The 21,704-nt window shown below is 50.3% G+C and overlaps 1 protein-coding gene across 1 annotated transcript in view; it reads right to left on the bottom strand.

Annotated features, from left to right (window-relative positions):
• Window positions 1–21,704, bottom strand: part of LOC149443280 (vomeronasal type-2 receptor 26-like) — a 109,366-nt gene that overhangs the window by 37,154 nt on the left and 50,508 nt on the right. Inside the window, exon 3 of the mRNA XM_089655680.1 lies at window positions 17,701–17,925. Within this exon, the coding sequence (XP_089511806.1) occupies window positions 17,701–17,925 (225 nt within the window). The remainder of the gene's footprint in view (window positions 1–17,700; window positions 17,926–21,704) is intronic.

The following is a 21,704-nucleotide window of genomic DNA, read 5'->3' as shown; positions in this document are numbered from 1 at the left end:
CGGTACAGGGACCTAGGTCACACTGTGGGACCAGCAGCAGTGTGACCAGGCCGTACGGGGGCCCATGGCCGATTTGGGGCCTGACGGCACCTATGGGAGGCCTTTAATCTGCCAGCAACCTATGAAAAAATGGAAAACCGCAGGAGTGTGAGGAGACCTCAAAGTGGCACATGGCAGAGTGGGAGCAATGGGAGGCGGTACAGGGACCCAGGTCACACTGTGGGACCAGCAGCAGCGTGACCAGGCGGTACGGGGGCCCATGGCCGATTTGGGGCCTGGCGGCACCTATGGGAGGCCTTTAATCTGCCAGCAACCTATGACAAAATGGAAAACCGCAGGAGTGTGAGGAGACCTCAAAGTGGCACATGGCAGAGTGGGAGCAATGGGAGGCGGTACAGGGACCCAGGTCACACTGTGGGACCAGCAGCAGCGTGAGCAGGCGGTACGGGGGCCCATGGCCGATTTGGGGCCTGGCGGCACCTATGGGAGGCCTTTAATCTGCCAGCAACCTATGAAAAAATGGAAAACCGCAGGAGTGTGAGGAGACCTCAAAGTGGCACATGGCAGAGTGGGAGCAATGGGAGGCGGTACAGGGACCCAGGTCACACTGTGGGCTCAGCAGCAGCGTGACCAGGCGGTACGGGGGCCCATGGCAGATTTGGGGCCTGGCGGCACCTATGGGAGGCCTGTAATCTGCCAGCAACCTATGACAAAATGGAAAACCGCAGGAGTGTGAGGAGACCTCAAAGTGGCACATGGCAGAGTGGGAGCAATGGGAGGCGGTACAGGGACCCAGGTCACACTGTGGGACCAGCAGCAGCGTGACCAGGCGGTACGGGGGCCCATGGCCGATTTGGGGCCTGGCGGCACCTATGGGAGGCCTTTAATCTGCCAGCAACCTATGACAAAATGGAAAACCGCAGGAGTGTGAGGAGACCTCAAAGTGGCACATGGTAGAGTGGGAGCAATGGGAGGCGGTACAGGGACCCAGGTCACACTGTGGGCTCAGCAGCAGCGTGACCAGGCGGTACGGGGGCCCATTGGCGATTTGGGGCCTAGCGGCACCTATGGGAGGCCTTTAATCTGCCAGCAACCTATGACAAAATGGAAAACCGCAGGAGTGTGAGGAGACCTCAAAGTGGCACATGGCAGAGTGGGAGCAATGGGAGGCGGTACAGGGACCCAGGTCACACTGTGGGACCAGCAGCAGCGTGACCAGGCGGTACGGGGGCCCATGGCCGATTTGGGGCCTGGCGGCACCTATGGGAGGCCTTTAATCTGCCAGCAACCTATGACAAAATGGAAAACCGCAGGAGTGTGAGGAGACCTCAAAGTGGCACATGGCAGAGTGGGAGCGATGGGAGGCGGTACAGGGACCCAGGTCACACTGTGGGACCAGCAGCAGCGTGACCAGGCCGTACGGGGGCCCATGGCCGATTTGGGGCCTGATGGCACCTATGGGAGGCCTTTAATCTGCCAGCAACCTATGAAAAAATGGAAAACCGCAGGAGTGTGAGGAGACCTCAAAGTGGCACATGGCAGAGTGGGAGCAATGGGAGGCGGTACAGGGACCCAGGTCACACTGTGGGACCAGCAGCAGCGTGACCAGGCGGTACGGGGGCCCATGGCCGATTTGGGGCCTGGCGGCACCTATGGGAGGCCTTTAATCTGCCAGCAACCTATGACAAAATGGAAAACCGCAGGAGTGTGAGGAGACCTCAAAGTGGCACATGGCAGAGTGGGAGCAATGGGAGGCGGTACAGGGACCCAGGTCACACTGTGGGACCAGCAGCAGCGTGACCAGGCGGTACGGGGGCCCATGGCCGATTTGGGGCCTGGCGGCACCTATGGGAGGCCTTTAATCTGCCAGCAACCTATGAAAAAATGGAAAACCGCAGGAGTGTGAGGAGACCTCAAAGTGGCACATGGCAGAGTGGGAGCAATGGGAGGCGGTACAGGGACCCAGGTCACACTGTGGGCTCAGCAGCAGCGTGACCAGGCGGTACGGGGGCCCATGGCAGATTTGGGGCCTGGCGGCACCTATGGGAGGCCTTTAATCTGCCAGCAACCTATGACAAAATGGAAAACCGCAGGAGTGTGAGGAGACCTCAAAGTGGCACATGGCAGAGTGGGAGCAATGGGAGGCGGTACAGGGACCCAGGTCACACTGTGGGACCAGCAGCAGCGTGACCAGGCGGTACGGGGGCCCATGGCCGATTTGGGGCCTGGCGGCACCTATGGGAGGCCTTTAATCTGCCAGCAACCTATGACAAAATGGAAAACCGCAGGAGTGTGAGGAGACCTCAAAGTGGCACATGATAGAGTGGGAGCAATGGGAGGCGGTACAGGGACCCAGGTCACACTGTGGGCTCAGCAGCAGCGTGACCAGGCGGTACGGGGGACCATTGGCGATTTGGGGCCTAGCGGCACCTATGGGAGGCCTTTAATCTGCCAGCAACCTATGACAAAATGGAAAACCGCAGGAGTGTGAGGAGACCTCAAAGTGGCACATGGTAGAGTGGGAGCAATGGGAGGCGGTACAGGGACCCAGGTCACACTGTGGGACCAGCAGCAGCGTGACCAGGCGGTACGGGGGCCCATGGCCGATTTGGGGCCTGGCGGCACCTATGGGAGGCCTTTAATCTGCCAGCAACCTATGAAAAAATGGAAAACCGCAGGAGTGTGAGGAGACCTCAAAGTGGCATATGGCAGAGTGGGAGCAATGGGAGGCGGTACAGGGACCCAGGTCACACTGTGGGACCAGCAGCAGCGTGACCAGGCGGTACGGGGGCCCATGGCCGATTTGGGGCCTGGCGGCACCTATGGGAGGCCTTTAATCTGCCAGCAACCTATGACAAAATGGAAAACCGCAGGAGTGTGAGGAGACCTCAAAGTGGCACATGGCAGAGTGGGAGCAATGGGAGGCGGTACAGGGACCCAGGTCACACTGTGGGACCAGCAGCAGCGTGAGCAGGCGGTACGGGGGCCCATGGCCGATTTGGGGCCTGGCGGCACCTATGGGAGGCCTTTAATCTGCCAGCAACCTATGAAAAAATGGAAAACCGCAGGAGTGTGAGGAGACCTCAAAGTGGCACATGGCAGAGTGGGAGCAATGGGAGGCGGTACAGGGACCCAGGTCACACTGTGGGACCAGCAGCAGCGTGACCAGGCGGTACGGGGGCCCATGGCCGATTTGGGGCCTGGCGGCACCTATGGGAGGCCTTTAATCTGCCAGCAACCTATGAAAAAATGGAAAACCGCAGGAGTGTGAGGAGACCTCAAAGTGGCACATGGCAGAGTGGGAGCAATGGGAGGCGGTACAGGGACCCAGGTCACACTGTGGGACCAGCAGCAGCGTGACCAGGCGGTACGGGGGCCCATGGCCGATTTGGGGCCTGGCGGCACCTATGGGAGGCCTTTAATCTGCCAGCAACCTATGACAAAATGGAAAACCGCAGGAGTGTGAGGAGACCTCAAAGTGGCACATGGCAGAGTGGGAGCAATGGGAGGCGGTACAGGGACCCAGGTCACACTGTGGGACCAGCAGCAGCGTGACCAGGCGGTACGGGGGCCCATGGCCGATTTGGGGCCTGGCGGCACCTATGGGAGGCCTTTAATCTGCCAGCAACCTATGAAAAAATGGAAAACCGCAGGAGTGTGAGGAGACCTCAAAGTGGCACATGGCAGAGTGGGAGCAATGGGAGGCGGTACAGGGACCCAGGTCACACTGTGGGACCAGCAGCAGCGTAACCAGGCGGTACGGGGGCCCCTGGCCGATTTGGGGCCTGGCGGCACCTATGGGAGGCCTGTAATCTGCCAGCAACCTATGACAAAATGGAAAACCGCAGGAGTGTGAGGAGACCTCAAAGTGGCACATGGTAGAGTGGGAGCAATGGGAGGCGGTACAGGGACCCAGGTCACACTGTGGGCTCAGCAGCAGCGTGACCAGGCGGTACGGGGGCCCATTGGTGATTTGGGGCCTGGCGGCACCTATGGGAGGCCTTTAATCTGCCAGCAACCTATGACAAAATGGAAAACCGCAGGAGTGTGAGGAGACCTCAAAGTGGCACATGGTAGAGTGGGAGCAATGGGAGGCGGTACAGGGACCCAGGTCACACTGTGGGACCAGCAGCAGCGTGACCAGGCGGTACGGGGGCCCATGGCCGATTTGGGGCCTGGCGGCACCTATGGGAGGCCTTTAATCTGCCAGCAACCTATGAAAAAATGGAAAACCGCAGGAGTGTGAGGAGACCTCAAAGTGGCACATGGCAGAGTGGGAGCAATGGGAGGCGGTACAGGGACCCAGGTCACACTGTGGGACCAGCAGCAGCGTGACCAGGCGGTACGGGGGCCCCTGGCCGATTTGGGGCCTGGCGGCACCTATGGGAGGCCTTTAATCTGCCAGCAACCTATGAAAAAATGGAAAACCGCAGGAGTGTGAGGAGACCTCAAAGTGGCACATGGCAGAGTGGGAGCAATGGGAGGCGGTACAGGGACCCAGGTCACACTGTGGGACCAGCAGCAGCGTGACCAGGCGGTACGGGGGCCCATGGCCGATTTGGGGCCTGGCGGCACCTATGGGAGGCCTGTAATCTGCCAGCAACCTATGACAAAATGGAAAACCGCAGGAGTGTGAGGAGACCTCAAAGTGGCACATGGTAGAGTGGGAGCAATGGGAGGCGGTACAGGGACCCAGGTCACACTGTGGGCTCAGCAGCAGCGTGACCAGGCGGTACGGGGGCCCATTGGCGATTTGGGGCCTGGCGGCACCTATGGGAGGCCTTTAATCTGCCAGCAACCTATGACAAAATGGAAAACCGCAGGAGTGTGAGGAGACCTCAAAGTGGCACATGGTAGAGTGGGAGCAATGGGAGGCGGTACAGGGACCCAGGTCACACTGTGGGACCAGCAGCAGCGTGACCAGGCGGTACGGGGGCCCATTGGCGATTTGGGGCCTGGCGGCAACTATGGGAGGCCTTTAATCTGCCAGCAACCTATGACAAAATGGAAAACCGCAGGAGTGTGAGGAGACCTCAAAGTGGCACATGGTAGAGTGGGAGCAATGGGAGGCGGTACAGGGACCCAGGTCACACTGTGGGCTCAGCAGCAGCGTAACCAGGCGGTACGGGGGCCCATTGGCGATTTGGGGCCTGGCGGCACCTATAGGAGGCCTTTAATCTGCCAGCAACCTATGACAAAATTGAAAAAAAAAGGTGTGAAAAAGGCCACTATTTTAGAACGGTAGTGAGGGTCCAACAAGGTGGACAGCCAAAAGTCATCCCTCTGTCTGATGGTTATTATTCGGCTGTCGCTACGCAAGCAACCGAGCATGCTATGGGCCATTTGTGCCAAGGAATGCGAGGAACTCCCTGCCTCCATCTCCACAGCATACTGCCACGGTGCGTCTGGGTCCTCTGTCTCCTCCTCCTCCTCCTCTACCAGATGCTCCTGCTCCTCCACTCCTGTCCGCTGAGTGGAAAAACCACCCATTTCACTCAATAATTCCTGAGCACCAATGTCCTCCTCTACCTCCTCCTCTTCTTCCTGTCCTGCCCCCACAGGGGTCATGTGGTGTTGAGATCTGTGCGCCACGTCTACCGCACTCTGACCAGCCATTGTTAACAGCATTTGTTCCAGGACGTGCAACAGAGGAATGACGTCGTTCATCCCATAGTCCTGCCGACTCACGAATAGCGTGGCCTCCTCAAAGGGCCTGAGCAAGCGCAGGTGTCACGCATGAGCTGCCAATGGCTGACATCTAAGTTACACAGGGAGTACCTTTATCCGCTTTTAACATCAGGAAATCTGTGATGGCCTTTCGCTGTTCGTAAAGGCGGTCTAACATATGTAGGGTTGAATTCCACCTTGTTGCAACGTCACAGCATGAGGAGTCGGTACGGGGGCCCATGGCAGATTAGGGGCCTGGCAGCAGCTATGGGAGGCCCGTAATCTGCCAGCACCCCATGACAAAAAATTGAACACACCAGCAGTGTGTGAGGAGACCTGAAAGTGGCACATGGCATGAGAGACTGTGGACCTGGCAGCAGCATGAGGAGGTGGTATAGGGGCCCATGGCAGATTAGGGGCCTGGCAGCAGCTATGGGAGGCCCGTAATCTGCCAGCACCCTATGTCAAAAAATTGAACACACCAGCAGTGTGTGAGGAGACCTGAAAGTGGCACATGGCATGAGAGACTGTGGACCTGGCAGCAGCATGAGGAGGCGGTATAGGGGCCCATGGCAGATTAGGGGCCTGGCAGCAGCTATGGGAGGCCCGTAATCTGCCAGCACCCCATGACAAAAAATTGAACACACCAGCAGTGTGTGAGGAGACCTGAAAGTGGCACATGGCATGAGAAACTGTGGACCTGGCAGCAGCATGAGGAGGTGGTATAGGGGCCCATGGCAGATTAGGGGCCTGGCAGCAGCTATGGGAGGCCCGTAATCTGCCAGCACCCTATGTCAAAAAATTGAACACACCAGCAGTGTGTGAGGAGACCTGAAAGTGGCACATGGCATGAGAGACTGTGGACCTGGCAGCAGCATGAGGAGGCGGTATAGGGGCCCATGGCAGATTAGGGGCCTGGCAGCAGCTATGGGAGGCCCGTAATCTGCCAGCACCCTATGTCAAAAAATTGAACACACCAGCAGTGTGTGAGGAGACCTGAAAGTGGCACATGGCATGAGAGACTGTGGACCTGGCAGCAGCATGAGGAGGCGGTATAGGGGCCCATGGCAGATTAGGGGCCTGGCAGCAGCTATGGGAGGCCCGTAATCTGCCAGCACCCTATGTCAAAAAATTGAACACACCAGCAGTGTGAGGAGACCTGAAAGTGGCACATGGCATGAGAGACTGTGGACCTGGCAGCAGCATGAGGAGGCGGTATAGGGGCCCATGGCAGATTAGGGGCCTGGCAGCAGCTATGGGAGGCCCGTAATCTGCCAGCACCCTATGTCAAAAAATTGAACACACCAGCAGTGTGAGGAGACCTGAAAGTGGCACATGGCATGAGAGACTGTGGACCTGGCAGCAGCATGAGGAGGCGGTATAGGGGCCCATGGCAGATTAGGGGCCTGGCAGCAGCTATGGGAGGCCCGTAATCTGCCAGCACCCTATGTCAAAAAATTGAACACACCAGCAGTGTGAGGAGACCTGAAAGTGGCACATGGCATGAGAGACTGTGGACCTGGCAGCAGCATGAGGAGGCGGTAAAGGGGCCCATGGCAGATTAGGGGCCTGGCAGCAGCTATGGGAGGCCCGTAATCTGCCAGCACCCTATGTCAAAAAATTGAACACACCAGCAGTGTGAGGAGACCTGAAAGTGGCACATGGCATGAGAGACTGTGGACCTGGCAGCAGCATGAGGAGGCGGTATAGGGGCCCATGGCAGATTAGGGGCCTGGCAGCAGCTATGGGAGGCCCGTAATCTGCCAGCACCCTATGTCAAAAAATTGAACACACCAGCAGTGTGAGGAGACCTGAAAGTGGCACATGGCATGAGAGACTGTGGACCTGGCAGCAGCATGAGGAGGCGGTATAGGGGCCCATGGCAGATTAGGGGCCTGGCAGCAGCTATGGGAGGCCCGTAATCTGCCAGCACCCTATGTCAAAAAATTGAACACACCAGCAGTGTGTGAGGAGACCTGAAAGTGGCACATGGCATGAGAGACTGTGGACCTGGCAGCAGCATGAGGAGGCGGTATAGGGGCCCATGGCAGATTAGGGGCCTGGCAGCAGCTATGGGTGGCCCGTAATCTGCCAGCACCCTATGTCAAAAAATTGAACACACCAGCAGTGTGTGAGGAGACCTGAAAGTGGCACATGGCATGAGAGACTGTGGACCTGGCAGCAGCATGAGGAGGCGGTATAGGGGCCCATGGCAGATTTGGGGCCTGGCAGCAGCTATGGGAGGCCCGTAATCTGCCAGCACCCTATGTCAAAAAATTGAACACACCAGCAGTGTGTGAGGAGACCTGAAAGTGGCACATGGCAGGGGCATGATTCATGGCGGATTTAGTCAGTTGTGTCAGGAACTGGTGGTTTGAAATCCAGACTAATCCACGCCTGATTCATTTTCACAAACGTGAGTCTCTCCACACTTTGGGTGGACAGTCGTGTCCTCCGCGGAGTTACAATACCTCCTGCCGCACTAAACACGCGCTCCGATGCCACGCTACTGGCCGGGCATGACAGCCTTTCAAGGGCAAATTCAGCTAGTTGGGGCCAAAGGTCAAGTTTCGTTGCCCAGTAGTCAAGGGGATTGTCTACCTCGGTTGGCAGGGTGCTTTCCAAGTAGGCCCAAGCCTGTTGTTTGAGCTCCTGCTCCAGGTCCACCTGATGCTGCTGCTGCGGCTGGTTCGTAGTTTCCTCACTGCGCTGGTGAAGAAAGCTACTCATCATCGACTGCAGACTGAGGCAGCCGCTGCTGGTGGAGCTGCCACTGCTCCTACCACCCCACCCCTCCCCTGCTGCCATGGCAGCGGAACGCGAGCGCACAGGGCCCACAGTGTCTGAGGATGGACGTTGGCGCAGAAAGGCAGAGACCAACTGACTACATAGGTGGTTTTTATAGTACGTAATTTTGGCCTCCCTCTCAGCAGGTGTGAAAAAGGCCACCATTTTGGAATGGTAGCGAGGGTCCAACAAGGTGGATAGCCAAAAGTCATCCCTCTGTCTGATGGTTATTATTCGGCTGTCGCTACGCAAGCAACCGAGCATGCTATGGCCATTTGCGCCAAGGAATGCGAGGGACTCCCTGCCTCCATCTCCACAGCATACTGCCACGGTGCGTCTGGGTCCTCTGTCTCCTCCTCCTCCTCCTCTACCAGATGCTCCTGCTCCTCCACTCCTGTCCGCTGAGTGGAAAAACCACCCATTTCACTCAATAATTCCTGAGCACAAATGTCCTCCTCTACCTCCTCCTCTTCTTCCTGTCCTGCCCCCACAGGGGTCATGTGGCGTTGAGATCTGTGCGCCACGTCTACCGCACCCTGACCAGCCATTGTTAACAGCATTTGTTCCAGGACGTGCAACAGAGGAATGACGTCGTTCATCCCATAGTCCTGCCGACTCACGAATAGCGTGGCCTCCTCAAAGGGCCTGAGCAAGCGGCAGGTGTCACGCATGAGCTGCCAATGGCTGACATCGAAGTTACACAGGGGAGTACCTTTATCCGCTTGTAACATCAGGAAATCGGTGATGGCCTTTCGCTGCTCGTAAAGGCGGTCTAACATGTGTAGGGTTGAATTCCACCTTGTTGCAACGTCGCAGATCAGGCGATGCTGTGGAATTCCGTTCTGCCGCTGCAGCTCAAGGAGGGTGTGCTTTGCGGTGTATGAATGGCTGAAATGCATGCAAAGTTTACGTGACATTTTAAGGATGTCTTGCAGTGGGATGGTGGATTTTAGGAACCGCTTGACAACCAGATTGAACACGTGAGCCATGCATGGCGCATGGCACAACCTTCCTTGACGCAGAGCAGACACCATGTTCTTTCCGTTGTCGGTCAACATGGTTCCGATTTTCAGTTTGCGCGGAGACAGCCATCTGTCGATTTCTCTGTTCATTACACTCAGAAGTTCCTCCCCTGTGTGACTACGTTCGCCAAGGCATACCAGGTGCAGCACAGCGTGACACCGTTGCGCCCTGCACATGTGATATGCCGGTCGGGTAATGGGACTTGGCACGGGGGTGGCGGCTGAGGACACGGCGGAAGAAGAGGTAGTAGAGGCGGACATGTTTGCTGGACCAAGGACGTGCAAACGTGGAGGCAAAAGCGTCGTGACCTGTCCAAGTTGCTGGTGCGGCTGTGCCGGCACCACGTTCACCCAGTGGGCCGTAAATGACATGTACTGTCCCTGAGCGTAGTTACAGCTCCACACGTCGGCGCTGTTGTGCACTTTGGCAGAGACCGACATGCTCAAAGACTGGCCCACCATCTCTTCTACATGTGAATGCAGGGCTGGCACTGCCTTTTTGGCAAAGAAATGACGGCTTGGCACTCTCCACCGCGGCGCGGCACAAGCCATCATTTCTCGGAAAGGTGCTGAGTCCACCACTTGGAAAGGGAGGGACTGCAGCACCAGCAACTTGGACAGGAGGACGTTCAGCTTTTGCACCGTCGGGTGCGTGCTCGCAAACTGTTGTCTCTTGGAAACGGATTCCAAGAAAGACTGCTGACGGAATCCGAGAAGAGGAGTAGCAGGAGAAGGAGCATCTGAACGAGCGGAAGATGCCAACGAGCGACAACTCCCCTCAGCAGAGGTGTTGGAGCCTTGACTGGCTGATAGAGGGCGATTGACGACGTCGGGTGACGGAGCAAGTAACGGAGCGGGTGATGGAGCGGGGGCTGGGGCAGGCAGAACCGCCGTATCTTTATCACGGTTTTCCCAGGCCACCAAATGGCGACGCTGCATATGCTGACGCAACGCTGTAGTCCCAACATTGGCCCCCTGGCCACGCTTGACTTTCTGGCCACATAGTCGACATACGGCTACGTTTACTTCCTCGGGCGGCTTGACGAAAAATTGCCACACATCCGAGTAGGAAACTTTGCCCCCGCTACTCCTCACTGGCTGACTGCTACTTCCTCCGTGTGCACCGGCACCACTACTGGCCGTGGTGGTAGGCTGCAGTGGAGCTGGTGCTCTACTCCGTGGACGTTTGGCTCCACTGACACTGATGCGACCCTGCTGCCTCCTGGGCAACCCACCGACTGTTTCGCTCGCTGCCAAACTGGCACCCTCTTCTCCTGATGATGCGGAAGAAATTACCTGATGACGACGAGGCAGCCAAGTGCGATCAACCTCCTCATCATCAAGTAGGGTCTCCGCCTCACTACTAGCCCCCTCGGCTGCGTCTGGGTCAGGAGACAGACCTGTCTCTAGACCGGCTACCGAGCCACTCTCCTCGCCAGTACTTCTTCGCCTGGCTGCTGAAAAGGCGGATGTCTCCCCCCGTTCCTGACCGCCCTCTGTTAGCTCTTACTCACTGTACAGTGGGGCTGAGCCCACAGCATGCGATACTTCGCTTGGTGAGGGAACAGCAAAGGACAGGGGCAGGTAGAGGACACGTGATTTCAGTGGGCTTGCTCCCGGGCCATGCCAACTAACGGTTGTGTCTGACGTACCCACCGACCGTTGGCTGTAGGTGTCAGAGGTGACCTGGGAAGAGGAAGACGACCGAGCCAACCAATCGATGACGGCAGGGTTGTCGGTGGAGACACGACCGCTGGATGACACCGGGAGCACTGGCCTCTGGCTGCGAATAGTGCTGCCTCGACCCCTTCCTCTGCTGCCACGTCTGCTCGCTCCTAAAACATTGCCTCCTCTGCCACTCCTCTGCATGTTGTCTGACATACTCTTTAATTCAACGATTCAGTGTCCCTGAGTAACAATTCTGTGTCCCTGAGTAACAATTCTGTGTCTGTCTCTGAGTAACAATTCTGTGGCCCTAAGTAACGGTTCTGTGGCCCTCAGTAACAATCCTGTGTCCCTGAGTAACAATTCTGTGGCCCTAAGTAACGGTTCTGTGGCCCTCAGTAACAATTCTGTGTCCCTCAGTAACAATTCTGTGGCCCTAAGTAACGGTTCTGTGGCCCTCAGTAACAATTCTGTGCCCCTCAGTAACAATTCTGTGTCTGTCCCTGAGTAACAATTCTGTGGCCCTAAGTAACGGTTCTGTGGCCCTCAGTAACAATTCTGTGTCCCTGAGTAACAATTCTGTGTCTGTCCGAGTAACAATTCTGTGGCCCTAAGTAACAGTTCTGTGGCCCTCAGTAACAATTCTGTGTCCCTGAGTAACAATTCTGTGGCCCTAAGTAACGGTTCTGTGGCCCTCAGTAACAATTCTGTGTCCCTGATTAACGTTTCTGTGGCCCTAAGTAACGGTTCTGTGGCCCTCAGTAACAATTCTGTGTCCCTGATTAACGTTTCTGTGGCCCTAAGTAACGGTTCTGTGGCCCTCAGTAACAATTCTGTGTCCCTCAGTAACAATTCTGTGTCTGTCCCTGAGTAACAATTCTGTGGCCCTAAGTAACGGTTCTGTGGCCCTCAGTAACAATTCTGTGTCCCTGAGTAACAATTCTGTGTCTGTCCCTGAGTAACAATTCTGTGGCCCTAACTAACGTTTCTGTGGCCCTAAGTAACAGTTCTGTGGCCCTCAGTAACAATTCTGTGTCTGTCCCTGAGTAACAATTCTGTGGCCCTAACTAACGTTTCTGTGGCCCTAAGTAACAGTTCTGTGGCCCTCAGTAACAATTCTGTGTCTGTCCCTGAGTAACAATTCTGTGGCCCTAACTAACGTTTCTGTGGCCCTAAGTAACAGTTCTGTGGCCCTCAGTAACAATTCTGTGTCTGTCCCTGAGTAACAATTCTGTGGCCCTAACTAACGTTTCTGTGGCCCTAAGTAACAATTCTCTGGCACTCAGTAACAATTCTGTCTGTCCCTGAGTAACAATTCTGTGGCCCTAACTAACGTTTCTGTGGCCCTAAGTAACAGTTCTGTGGCCCTCAGTAACAATTCTGTGTCTGTCCCTGAGTAACAATTCTGTGGCCCTAACTAACGTTTCTGTGGCCCTAAGTAACAGTTCTGTTGCCCTCAGTAACAATTCTGTGTCTGTCCCTGAGTAACAATTCTGTGGCCCTAACTAACGTTTCTGTGGCGCTAAGTAACAATTCTCTGGCACTCAGTAACAATTCTGTCTGTCCCTGAGTAACAATTCTGTGGCCCTAATAACGTTTCTGTGGCCCTAAGTAACAGTTCTGTGGCCCTCATTAACAATTCTGTGTCTGTCCCTGAGTAACAATTCTGTGGCCCTAACTAACGTTTCTGTGGCCCTAAGTAACAATTCTCTGGCACTCAGTAACAATTCTGTCTGTCCCTGAGTAACAATTCTGTGGCCCTAACTAGCGTTTCTTTGGCCCTAAGTAACGATTCTGTGGCCCTCATTAACAATTCTGTGTCCCTGAGTAATGCTTCTCTGTCCCTAAGTAACGTTTCTCTGTCCCCAAGTAACGTTTCTGTGGCCCTAACTCTGTCCCTAATTCAGAGCGGTCTGCCTCTCTTGAATGACTGGAGGCAAATGAAGAATTCTAAAATGGCCGCTATTTATAGCTCGACCATTACACAGTGCTGGCTGGCTGGCTGCTGATTGGCTAATGCAATCACATGTCATTAAGGAATGCATTATGGGTCAGCGCGCCTTGTCTGCGCGCCTTCCCAGACATCCCCGCTCCGTCGCCGCACATGTCCGCCGCCATTTTAGGAAAAATTTCGATTCGCGCGTCCGAAGTAGGCTATTTTTCGGATTTTCCAATATTCGACTCGAATTCCACTTCACCTACTTCGATTCGCTCATCTCTAGTTAAGAGCATACTACATGTTTCCTAATAGAATTTTTCATTTTTAATATTTAACCTTAAATATTATTAAAATTACTGTTCCCCATCAAACAAAACTTTTTTTGTACATGTTTCCGAATTCAGTTACTAGCCCTCAAGTCTTTTTTGACAATCCCTTGCTATTAACCTAGAAAATGGCTATTACTGTTTTTATTATTTGTCTCCCATTGACTTTAATAGGGTCCACTGAACCTGCCTCGAACCAAACCCAGGTATGCTCAGCTCATCAGTAGTGGTGAGTATGACAGGGCAGCATGTAAAGGAGTGGTGTTTGGGGAGTATAACAGTGAGCAGTATGTGCAGGAGAGAAGTGGAGTGGGTATGATAGGAGCAATGTGTGAGGAAACAAAAGCAGAGGGTATGACAGTGGGAAGTATGTGCAGGATATGCCAGTGGGCAATATGTTCAGGAGAGTAGTTCAATGGGTATTATATGCAATATGTGCAATACTGTATGTGCACAAATAGAGTGCTAATGGTATGATGGGGAGCAATATATGCAGGAGAAGGTGCCAAGGACGTGACAGTGGGCAGTAGAGATATATGGAATGTATGACAGCAGGGGAGTTTGTAAAAGAGAAGAGTGTGATGCATATGACTATGATCTGCAAGTGTAAAAGAGAAATGAGGAGTGGATGGGAATGTTTTGTGCTCCAGACAACTAGCAGTATAATTTAAATGAGCAAAGCTAGGCCAAAATTTACTAGAGAGAAACAGCACAGTCTGGAGCTTTGCTACAAGAATTATGACATTGCATAAGATAAAGCAATGTAAATGGCAGAACTGGGCAAAATATACAAGAGACAAAAATACAGGCAGGTGTTTCACTAGAAGAATTAAAAGACTAGATGGCACAGCAGGGCTGGATCTGGCCAGTCCTATATGGGGGTGCAGTAAAAAATGTAAGGGGGCAGAGGATAGGAGGTCAGCAGGGCAGTGCGCAAAAACAGGATTCGTAGTGGTGTACTGAAGGTCAGAAGGACAGAGTACAGGAATTGTCAGAGCAAAGGACTGGGATCCGCAGTTTGTAGGGCAGTGTACAGGGGGTCAGCAGGGTAGAGGATGGGGGGTCAGCAGAGTGAAGGACAAGGGTCAGTATGGTAGTGTATTGCAGGGGTCAACAGTTTGTAGGCCAGTGTACAGGGGGTCAGCAGGACAGAGGACTGTCAGTCAGCAGGGGAGTGTACAGCAGGGGAGTGTACAGAGGTCAGTATGGTAGTGTATTGCAGGGGTCAGCAGTTTTCAGGCCAGTGTACAGGGGGTCAGCAGGACAGAGGACGGTCAGTCAGCAGGGGAGTGTACAGCAGGGGAGTGTACAGCAGGGGAGTGTACAGGGATCAGTATGGTAGTGTACAGGGGTCAGCAGTGTACAGGACATATAACATATTTTTAAAGGTGAACTTAGCCTCTAAGCAGTATAAACAATATGTAAACATGGATAAAAATCTGACTGGCTTTACAATTAAAAAGTCAAAACAGGATGACAAAATATGAGCAAGACTGGGATTATGAGATACATGGGGCAGCCTGGGAAAGAATAGAGTAATAAGTTCTGAGGCTGGCCAGTGGGAGGGTCTTAAAAGGGGATTGAACAGAATCTGTGCCTGCTGTATACAATGCAAACATATACCACAGTCCTTGTACCCACAAAATACTAAATACTGTGCCGCAACCAACAGTCTCAAAGACACAAATAAACAGGATAAAGGAACATTTTTTAATGAGTTGTTTCCATTTCATATGTTTTTATGCACACAAAAAGGATATTTTTGCCCTAGGTGGCCATACTTGGATCAAAATTAATCTGCTTCAGTAGGGACCGGTTGAATTTAAACCCATATATGGGCAGGCTGGTTGTACAGAAGTCGATCTACCAATCGACTTCTATACAATCAGCCTCTAGGTAAATTTCTGCACAATTAGCAGCGTCGGCTAAAGCTGTCAGCACTGATCAGTGTATTCTGGTGGCATTGAAGTCTCTTCTCTGTCAGAACACATTACCTCAGCGGGAGTGATTCCCCATCCATATTGAATTTGTGGATGCGAGAATCGAGTAATTCGTTTTTTGTTCAACATTGTTGAATGGAAAAAAAAAGACTAATGTTTGGGCCGCATTACTGAGCCTACCATAAAGAAGAGCGCCATTAAAACCAGCAACTGTTGAGAAAATGAACACCTTGGTCAGGTCTATGTATATCTATGTATAATGTACAGAGTACAGGGGTCAGAATAAGTTAAAAACAAAACAACATATGGAGTGTAGCAATCAGAATGAGAGCTAGGTTCACATCAGAGTCCTCCCTTACATCAGTGTCCCCAGAGTGAAAGCACCTTACATTACAGTCTGCAGAGTCCCCCTTAAATCAGAGTCTAGCAGAGTCTAGAGTGTCCCCCTTACATCAGAGTTCAGCAGATTGCCTCCTTACATCAGAATCTAGCAGAGTGCCCCCTTTAGAGTTTGGCAGAGTGCTCCCTTACATCAGAATCCAGCAGAGTGCTCCCTTACATCAGAATCCAACAGAGTGCCCCCTTACATCAGAGTCCAGAAAAATGCCCCCTTACATCAGAGTCTGGCAGTCTGAGCCCATGACAAAGGGATTTTTAACAGGCACTTTTCTCTTGTCCATCAACATTTGCAGATAGGAGAAAAGTGTCTGTTTTATACAAACTGTACATTTATGGATGGTTGGCAACACAGGGTTGAGGTGTACACATACTGCCACTGTTATGTTTTGTGGCCGTTTAAGAAATTCTATCCTCTGTTGCTTTCTGTGGGTGCAGTGCCTGCTGAATGTGACCCATTCAAGTGAATGAGGCTGCTCTGCAAGCACCCCACAACTTTGTGCAAAGCACGTGGTTGCAGTGTGCTAGTGTAGGGTTGTAGGGGTTAAAGCAGGTAGTGAGGAGGTTATACATCTCCATTCAGATCACTCTTCAGAGACTAAAGTTCATGTGTACAATCCCCTAAATGAATGCTGGGGCTGGGCAGGAAGGGGTTAAACAGAAGCATCACACACTTTTGAGTAATAACGCCATCAGTTTATCCAGCCTTCAGATTGTCAGCCATCCCCAATAATACTGAAGTTGTCCCTGTGTGTTAACATGAACAGAGAGGGAGACAGATGTGGGAGAGAGGGGATGGCGAGAGATGGGGGAGAGAAGGGGGGATAGAGGGAGGAGAGGAGGGGGGAGGAGAGAAAGGAAAAGGGATAGAGGAGGAGAGAAAGGGGGAGAGATAGAGGGGGGAGAGAAGGGGGAATAGAGGGAGGAGAAGAGAGAAGGGAGAAGGGATAGTGTAGTTGGCTGCAGTGCTTCAAATTTCACGCCCACATATCTTCTTAGGCACAGCACTGGCTGGGAACTGGAGTGTGGGCAGGGCAGACAGGAGGAAAGGGGCGGGAGGATTCAGTATACATCTCCTCTTTCCTCTCCTATCAGTGCAGGGAAGGGGAGGGGGAATGCGCTGTGTGGGCTGTGTGAGCCACTACGGATAGCTTCTCTTGTTGAACAGAGTCCATAGGTTGACTGGGGGGGCGCAGATGGAATTTCGGGGGGGCATACCAGCACCCCCCTAGGTCTGCGACACAGTCACTCCTGCGACATAGTAGTGTAAAATTGGAGAATAATTATTTTAATGGGCAAGGCTAGGCGCAAATGTACTAAATACAAACTACATAGGATACAGTAGTGGAAAATCGACCAGCAGCAGGACACTTTAAATCAGGGATAATAAGCCTAACTGGTTTATTCCTAACCTAATATTTAACTATGAGGATGTGTTGTGCGCTCAATTTTACTGACATAATGTGAAGTGGTTTAGGCACATACTGTTCTTGCACTAAGATTTTTTTTCAAATATTGCGGTGATGTATTACAACAAAAGGCAGCTCCAAGAAGAAATGGTTAGGGGTTGACTGGCCAAGGAGATAGGAATCAAAATTAAAGTACAGTTTCCTATCTCACCCTACTTTTTCCCTATGTATTTGTCAGCTTTCCCTATTTTTCCTACAGCTTCCAATAAACTGACATTATGACTGTGCTCCACCCCCGCCTTTTTGTTGTGAGGGGGCTGGCTTAACCAAAAGCTCTTCATTGGTCCTTCTAAGTCTGCTGACTATAGTTAACTGGTTATGCAGTACATTTTGGTTTAAAATAATTCTCCTGGGAGAATCTGCACATAAATTTCCTGGACCACAAATGTTGATCCTGCAGGATTTGCCTCAATCCCATGGTGGCAGTGAATCCATACCTCATCTCTATTTAAGAAGATACTGCTGGGGTAAGAATTTGTGCCTGTATACCTTAGTGAAACGCGGATCCCAGTGAATGTCATTGTTATTAATGTATAATTCATAGTCACCACCTTCTTGCTGATAAAATCCAACCATCTTTGTTTCTGTTGTACTATTTGGCCATGCCAGAAAGTTTAAAATGTCAAACTTTGCTGGAAAACTCCCATCTTCATTAAAATAGATCACTTCTTCACCAAGGGTCTTGAAATAAATATTCTTCAGATAATGATTGAGCTATGGAAAAGAAAAATAGTGTGGTAATTGAAAATTTAGATAACTTTGTCCAAAGTACAGCTGTTCCTTTAACAAATTAATAATTCCTTCCTAGACCCCCAAACAAATCTACATTCAAATTCCCCATCCATGCTACCTACTTACTTCAGTAACCTCCTTTATGGATGGATAGTCACTTCATCACCAGCCATACCTGTAGTCTACACCATCACAGAATAGTATAGGGCAATACTACAAGACTGGTGGCTGGAGAGTGGGCAAGTGTTTATTTGGTTCAAGGTACATCTGTCCTTTTAGGGCTTAGCTACCCAGGCAATGATCATTTCTAAGCACTTAAGAGACCTTATGTATAAATTCAGCTTAAACAAACAGTAAAAATCTAGAAGCCACTAAATGTGGGAGACAAAGGGTGTAAGAGCCCACAACACCTTTTTAAGGATGTTTTTTCCAGTTGGCTGTAGATTTTTTTTTCACACTTCTTGAAAACCATTTTTCCTTGTGAAAAAAGACAAAGGTCTCCCCTATGTGTGTGCATGTGTATGTGATTCCCATAGCCCTGTATATTCTGCTTCCTGAGACAAACATCTAAAAGATTTTTGAAGTTATGGACACTCTAAGCTAGTAGCCCTTCTTAGAGGAGGGAGTTCCACATGTTTCCTGCTCAAACAGTAAAGAATCTTTTCCACAATCTAAGGTTAAATCTCTTTTCTTCTAACCTAAACTTATGGCCACATGGCCTCTTCCGTGACCTTGGAGTAAGCAGTTCATTATAGTTACTTAAGTCACCTTTGATATATTTGTAAATTGTAATCATATCCCTTCTTAACCTCCCTGGCGGTATGATTATTTCAGATTTTTGGTGCTGAAAGCGGTACCATTATTTTGCATGGAAATTTGGCGTTTTATATCGTAGGCCTGTAATTTTTAGGAATAACTCACTGAAATCTGTCCGAACAAGAGTCAAGTAAACATCCCGGGTATGTTAAAATTTGAAACACGACATAAATTTAAATTTAATAAATAATCATAAAAAATAATAATATAATAATAAATGTAATTCAATAATATAATCAAACCAAAAACACTGAAATGTGAAATAGAGCGCCAAGTTTGCACATCACTGAGCAAAGTCGCAAAATCGTTTTCAGTGTCTGATGAGGAATTTCCCCCACGAATCATTATCACTCAATTCTGCAAGTGGTTCTGATTTACTATCGCTGTTCTCTAGCAGGTCTAAAACCGATTTTGACCTAAAGGGATGCTTTTTGGACGCCATGGACGTTTCTCAGTTTCCAGGCAGAAAGAACAGTAAAAGGCAGGGCGCAGGACACAGCACTCGGGACAAAATGTATGTGAAATGGTTTGATACAGTAATGTTTTACTATGTGATTTTAGTGATTTTAGTGAATGTCACTTTTTGTCATTTTCAAATTTCCCGCCAGTTCCGTCCCCCGTACGTCCTGACGCTCGCAGGGGATGGAACCACCCAGATGACAGATGCCGGCATCCGCCGGATTACATTGCCGGGGACACTGCAGGAGGGACATCACGGGAGTGCAGGACAAAGTAAGTGATCGAGGGATCCTGGAGCAGTGCCGCATGGTATTCCCAAGTGCAGCTCGAGGTTACCGCTTGTGGTACTGAAACTTTACCCCGAGCTACACTCGGGAATACAGCCAGCGGGGTTAAGCACTAGACATATGCAAAACAAAAATATTTGTTCCGTTTCGTTTTGAAGTCTAACAAATTTTGTGTAGTTGGATTCGGTAAATTAATTCAATTCATTTTCAGAATTAGTTTCAATAATTCGTATTCAAATTAGTTTGAAAAAATTTCGACCAAATTTATAAAAGTCGTTCATATTCGATATTGGTTCAACCGTATTCGAAATTGATTCAACAAAATACGAAAAGTCGTTCAAAATCGAAAAGATTTCAACCAAATTCAAAAGATATGTGAAAAATAACAGGGAGCGCGAGACCAGTCCAGTGGAACATCCCCTTTTGGGTGGAGCTCCGCTTTAAATTTGTTTTCGAATGTTTGTTCGATTTTGTTTTTGTATTTGTTTTTGATTTTGTTTTTGAATTCAAATTTGTTTTTGGATTTCAAATCGAATTTTAGCCAAATTTGGTTTCGTTGTTTCAGATTTGTTCAAATTAGTTATTTTTGTTATTCGTTATTCGGATACATCCGAATCTACAAATAACGAAAAAATTAGTCCGAAATGCGATTTGGAATGAAACGAACCATACATGTCTATTAAGCATCTTTTCTTCAGAGTTAATAACAGTGGCCAAAACTGAACTACATATTACAAATGAAGATGGGCAGCACAGTGGCTAAATGGTTAGCACTTCCACCTCGCAGTACTCGGGTTGTTGGTTCAAATCACAACCATGGCACCACCTGCCTGGAGTTTGCATGTTCTCCTTGTGCCTGCATGGGTTTCCTCCCAAACTCCAAAGACATGCTGGTAGGTGAATTGGGTCCTGTCTAAATTGGCCCTGGTATGTGTATGTATGACTGTGAGTTAGGGACCTTAGATTGTACGCCCCTTGAGGTTTAGGGACTGATGTGAATGTACTATATATATGTAAAGCACTGCGTAAATTGACTGTCCTATATAAGTACCTGAAATAAATAAATGACGGTGAACCAGTTTGCAAAGGGATGCAATTATTGATTTATCTCTGGAATGTCTAACTTTAATACATACAAGTATTTTAATTTCAATAAATGTTTATTGATTTTCAAAAGTGGGTAAATAACAGGAAAACAGGAAAACCAAAACTGGCTAGATCAAACATTAATACAAAATGCAGAAGCCATACTGATATTTGCAAGTATAGCAGTAAGGAGTAAAGTTAGAAAACAAATTGACCATTCTTTACAACATAAGTGTGTTTCCATCAAGAATAAACAAGAAAGTAATGAAATTCCCAAATTGTAGTAAATGAGGAAGAAAAGGTGAAAAAAAGAACTTATAAGTCAAAATCTTGTTCTGAGTACCATTTACTCCATGGTTGCCACATTTTACCCTGTTTTTCACATCTTCCTATTGAAGATGCTAGTCTAGTTTCATATGTATAGTGATGCTGAACTACCTTTACTATATCTTTTATTGAGGGTGTATTTGGGGATTTCCATAGTCTAGTTATAGAAAGTCTAGTGGCAAGAAAGACATTGGTAATAATTATCCTAAAGTTAGGAGGGATATTTTCAATGCCCAAATTAAAAATTGCCAGACTTGGCAAAAGTTTCATATCTATCTATCTATCCATTCAGTCGTATCCGACCCTTGGAGAAACTTGGGCACTGCCCGAGGGCCCAGGGTCAGTAGGGGGCCCCATGAGATGCCCCTGGTACCTTTTTCATAGGCTGTTTTGAGTTTGGGCAAGGACACAGGGGCCCCATGATCCCATATTGCCTGGGGGCCCCGTTAGTTATTTAAAAGGGTGAGAGAGCATCCCAGAAAAATAGACTTTAGCAGATGGAGATGTATAGAAAGCCATAATGGCCGAGAGGATGTGTCCATTACACCCAAATTTAGATAATACTTTGGTAAGATATCCCCAATGTATTCTGTCAAACGCCTTGTCTGCATCCAAAGCAAGGAGCAGAGGCATTTTGTTTCTTTTTGCTGTAATGTATTGAGAAGTCTCCATGTAGCGTCTGACATCTGTCTCCCCTTAATAAAACCAGATTGGTCAAAATGAATTAATGAAGGCATAATGTCCATTAAACATAAGGGTAGGAGCTTAGCGTACATTTTGATATCA

Source organism: Staurois parvus, unplaced genomic scaffold, assembly GCF_062004578.1.
Source record: "Staurois parvus isolate SC_StPar_1 unplaced genomic scaffold, SC_StPar_1.0 ptg000860l, whole genome shotgun sequence".
Taxonomy (NCBI): domain Eukaryota; kingdom Metazoa; phylum Chordata; class Amphibia; order Anura; family Ranidae; genus Staurois; species Staurois parvus.
Note: the sequence above shows the minus strand (reverse complement) of the source record. Positions and strands in the feature narration are given on the sequence as shown.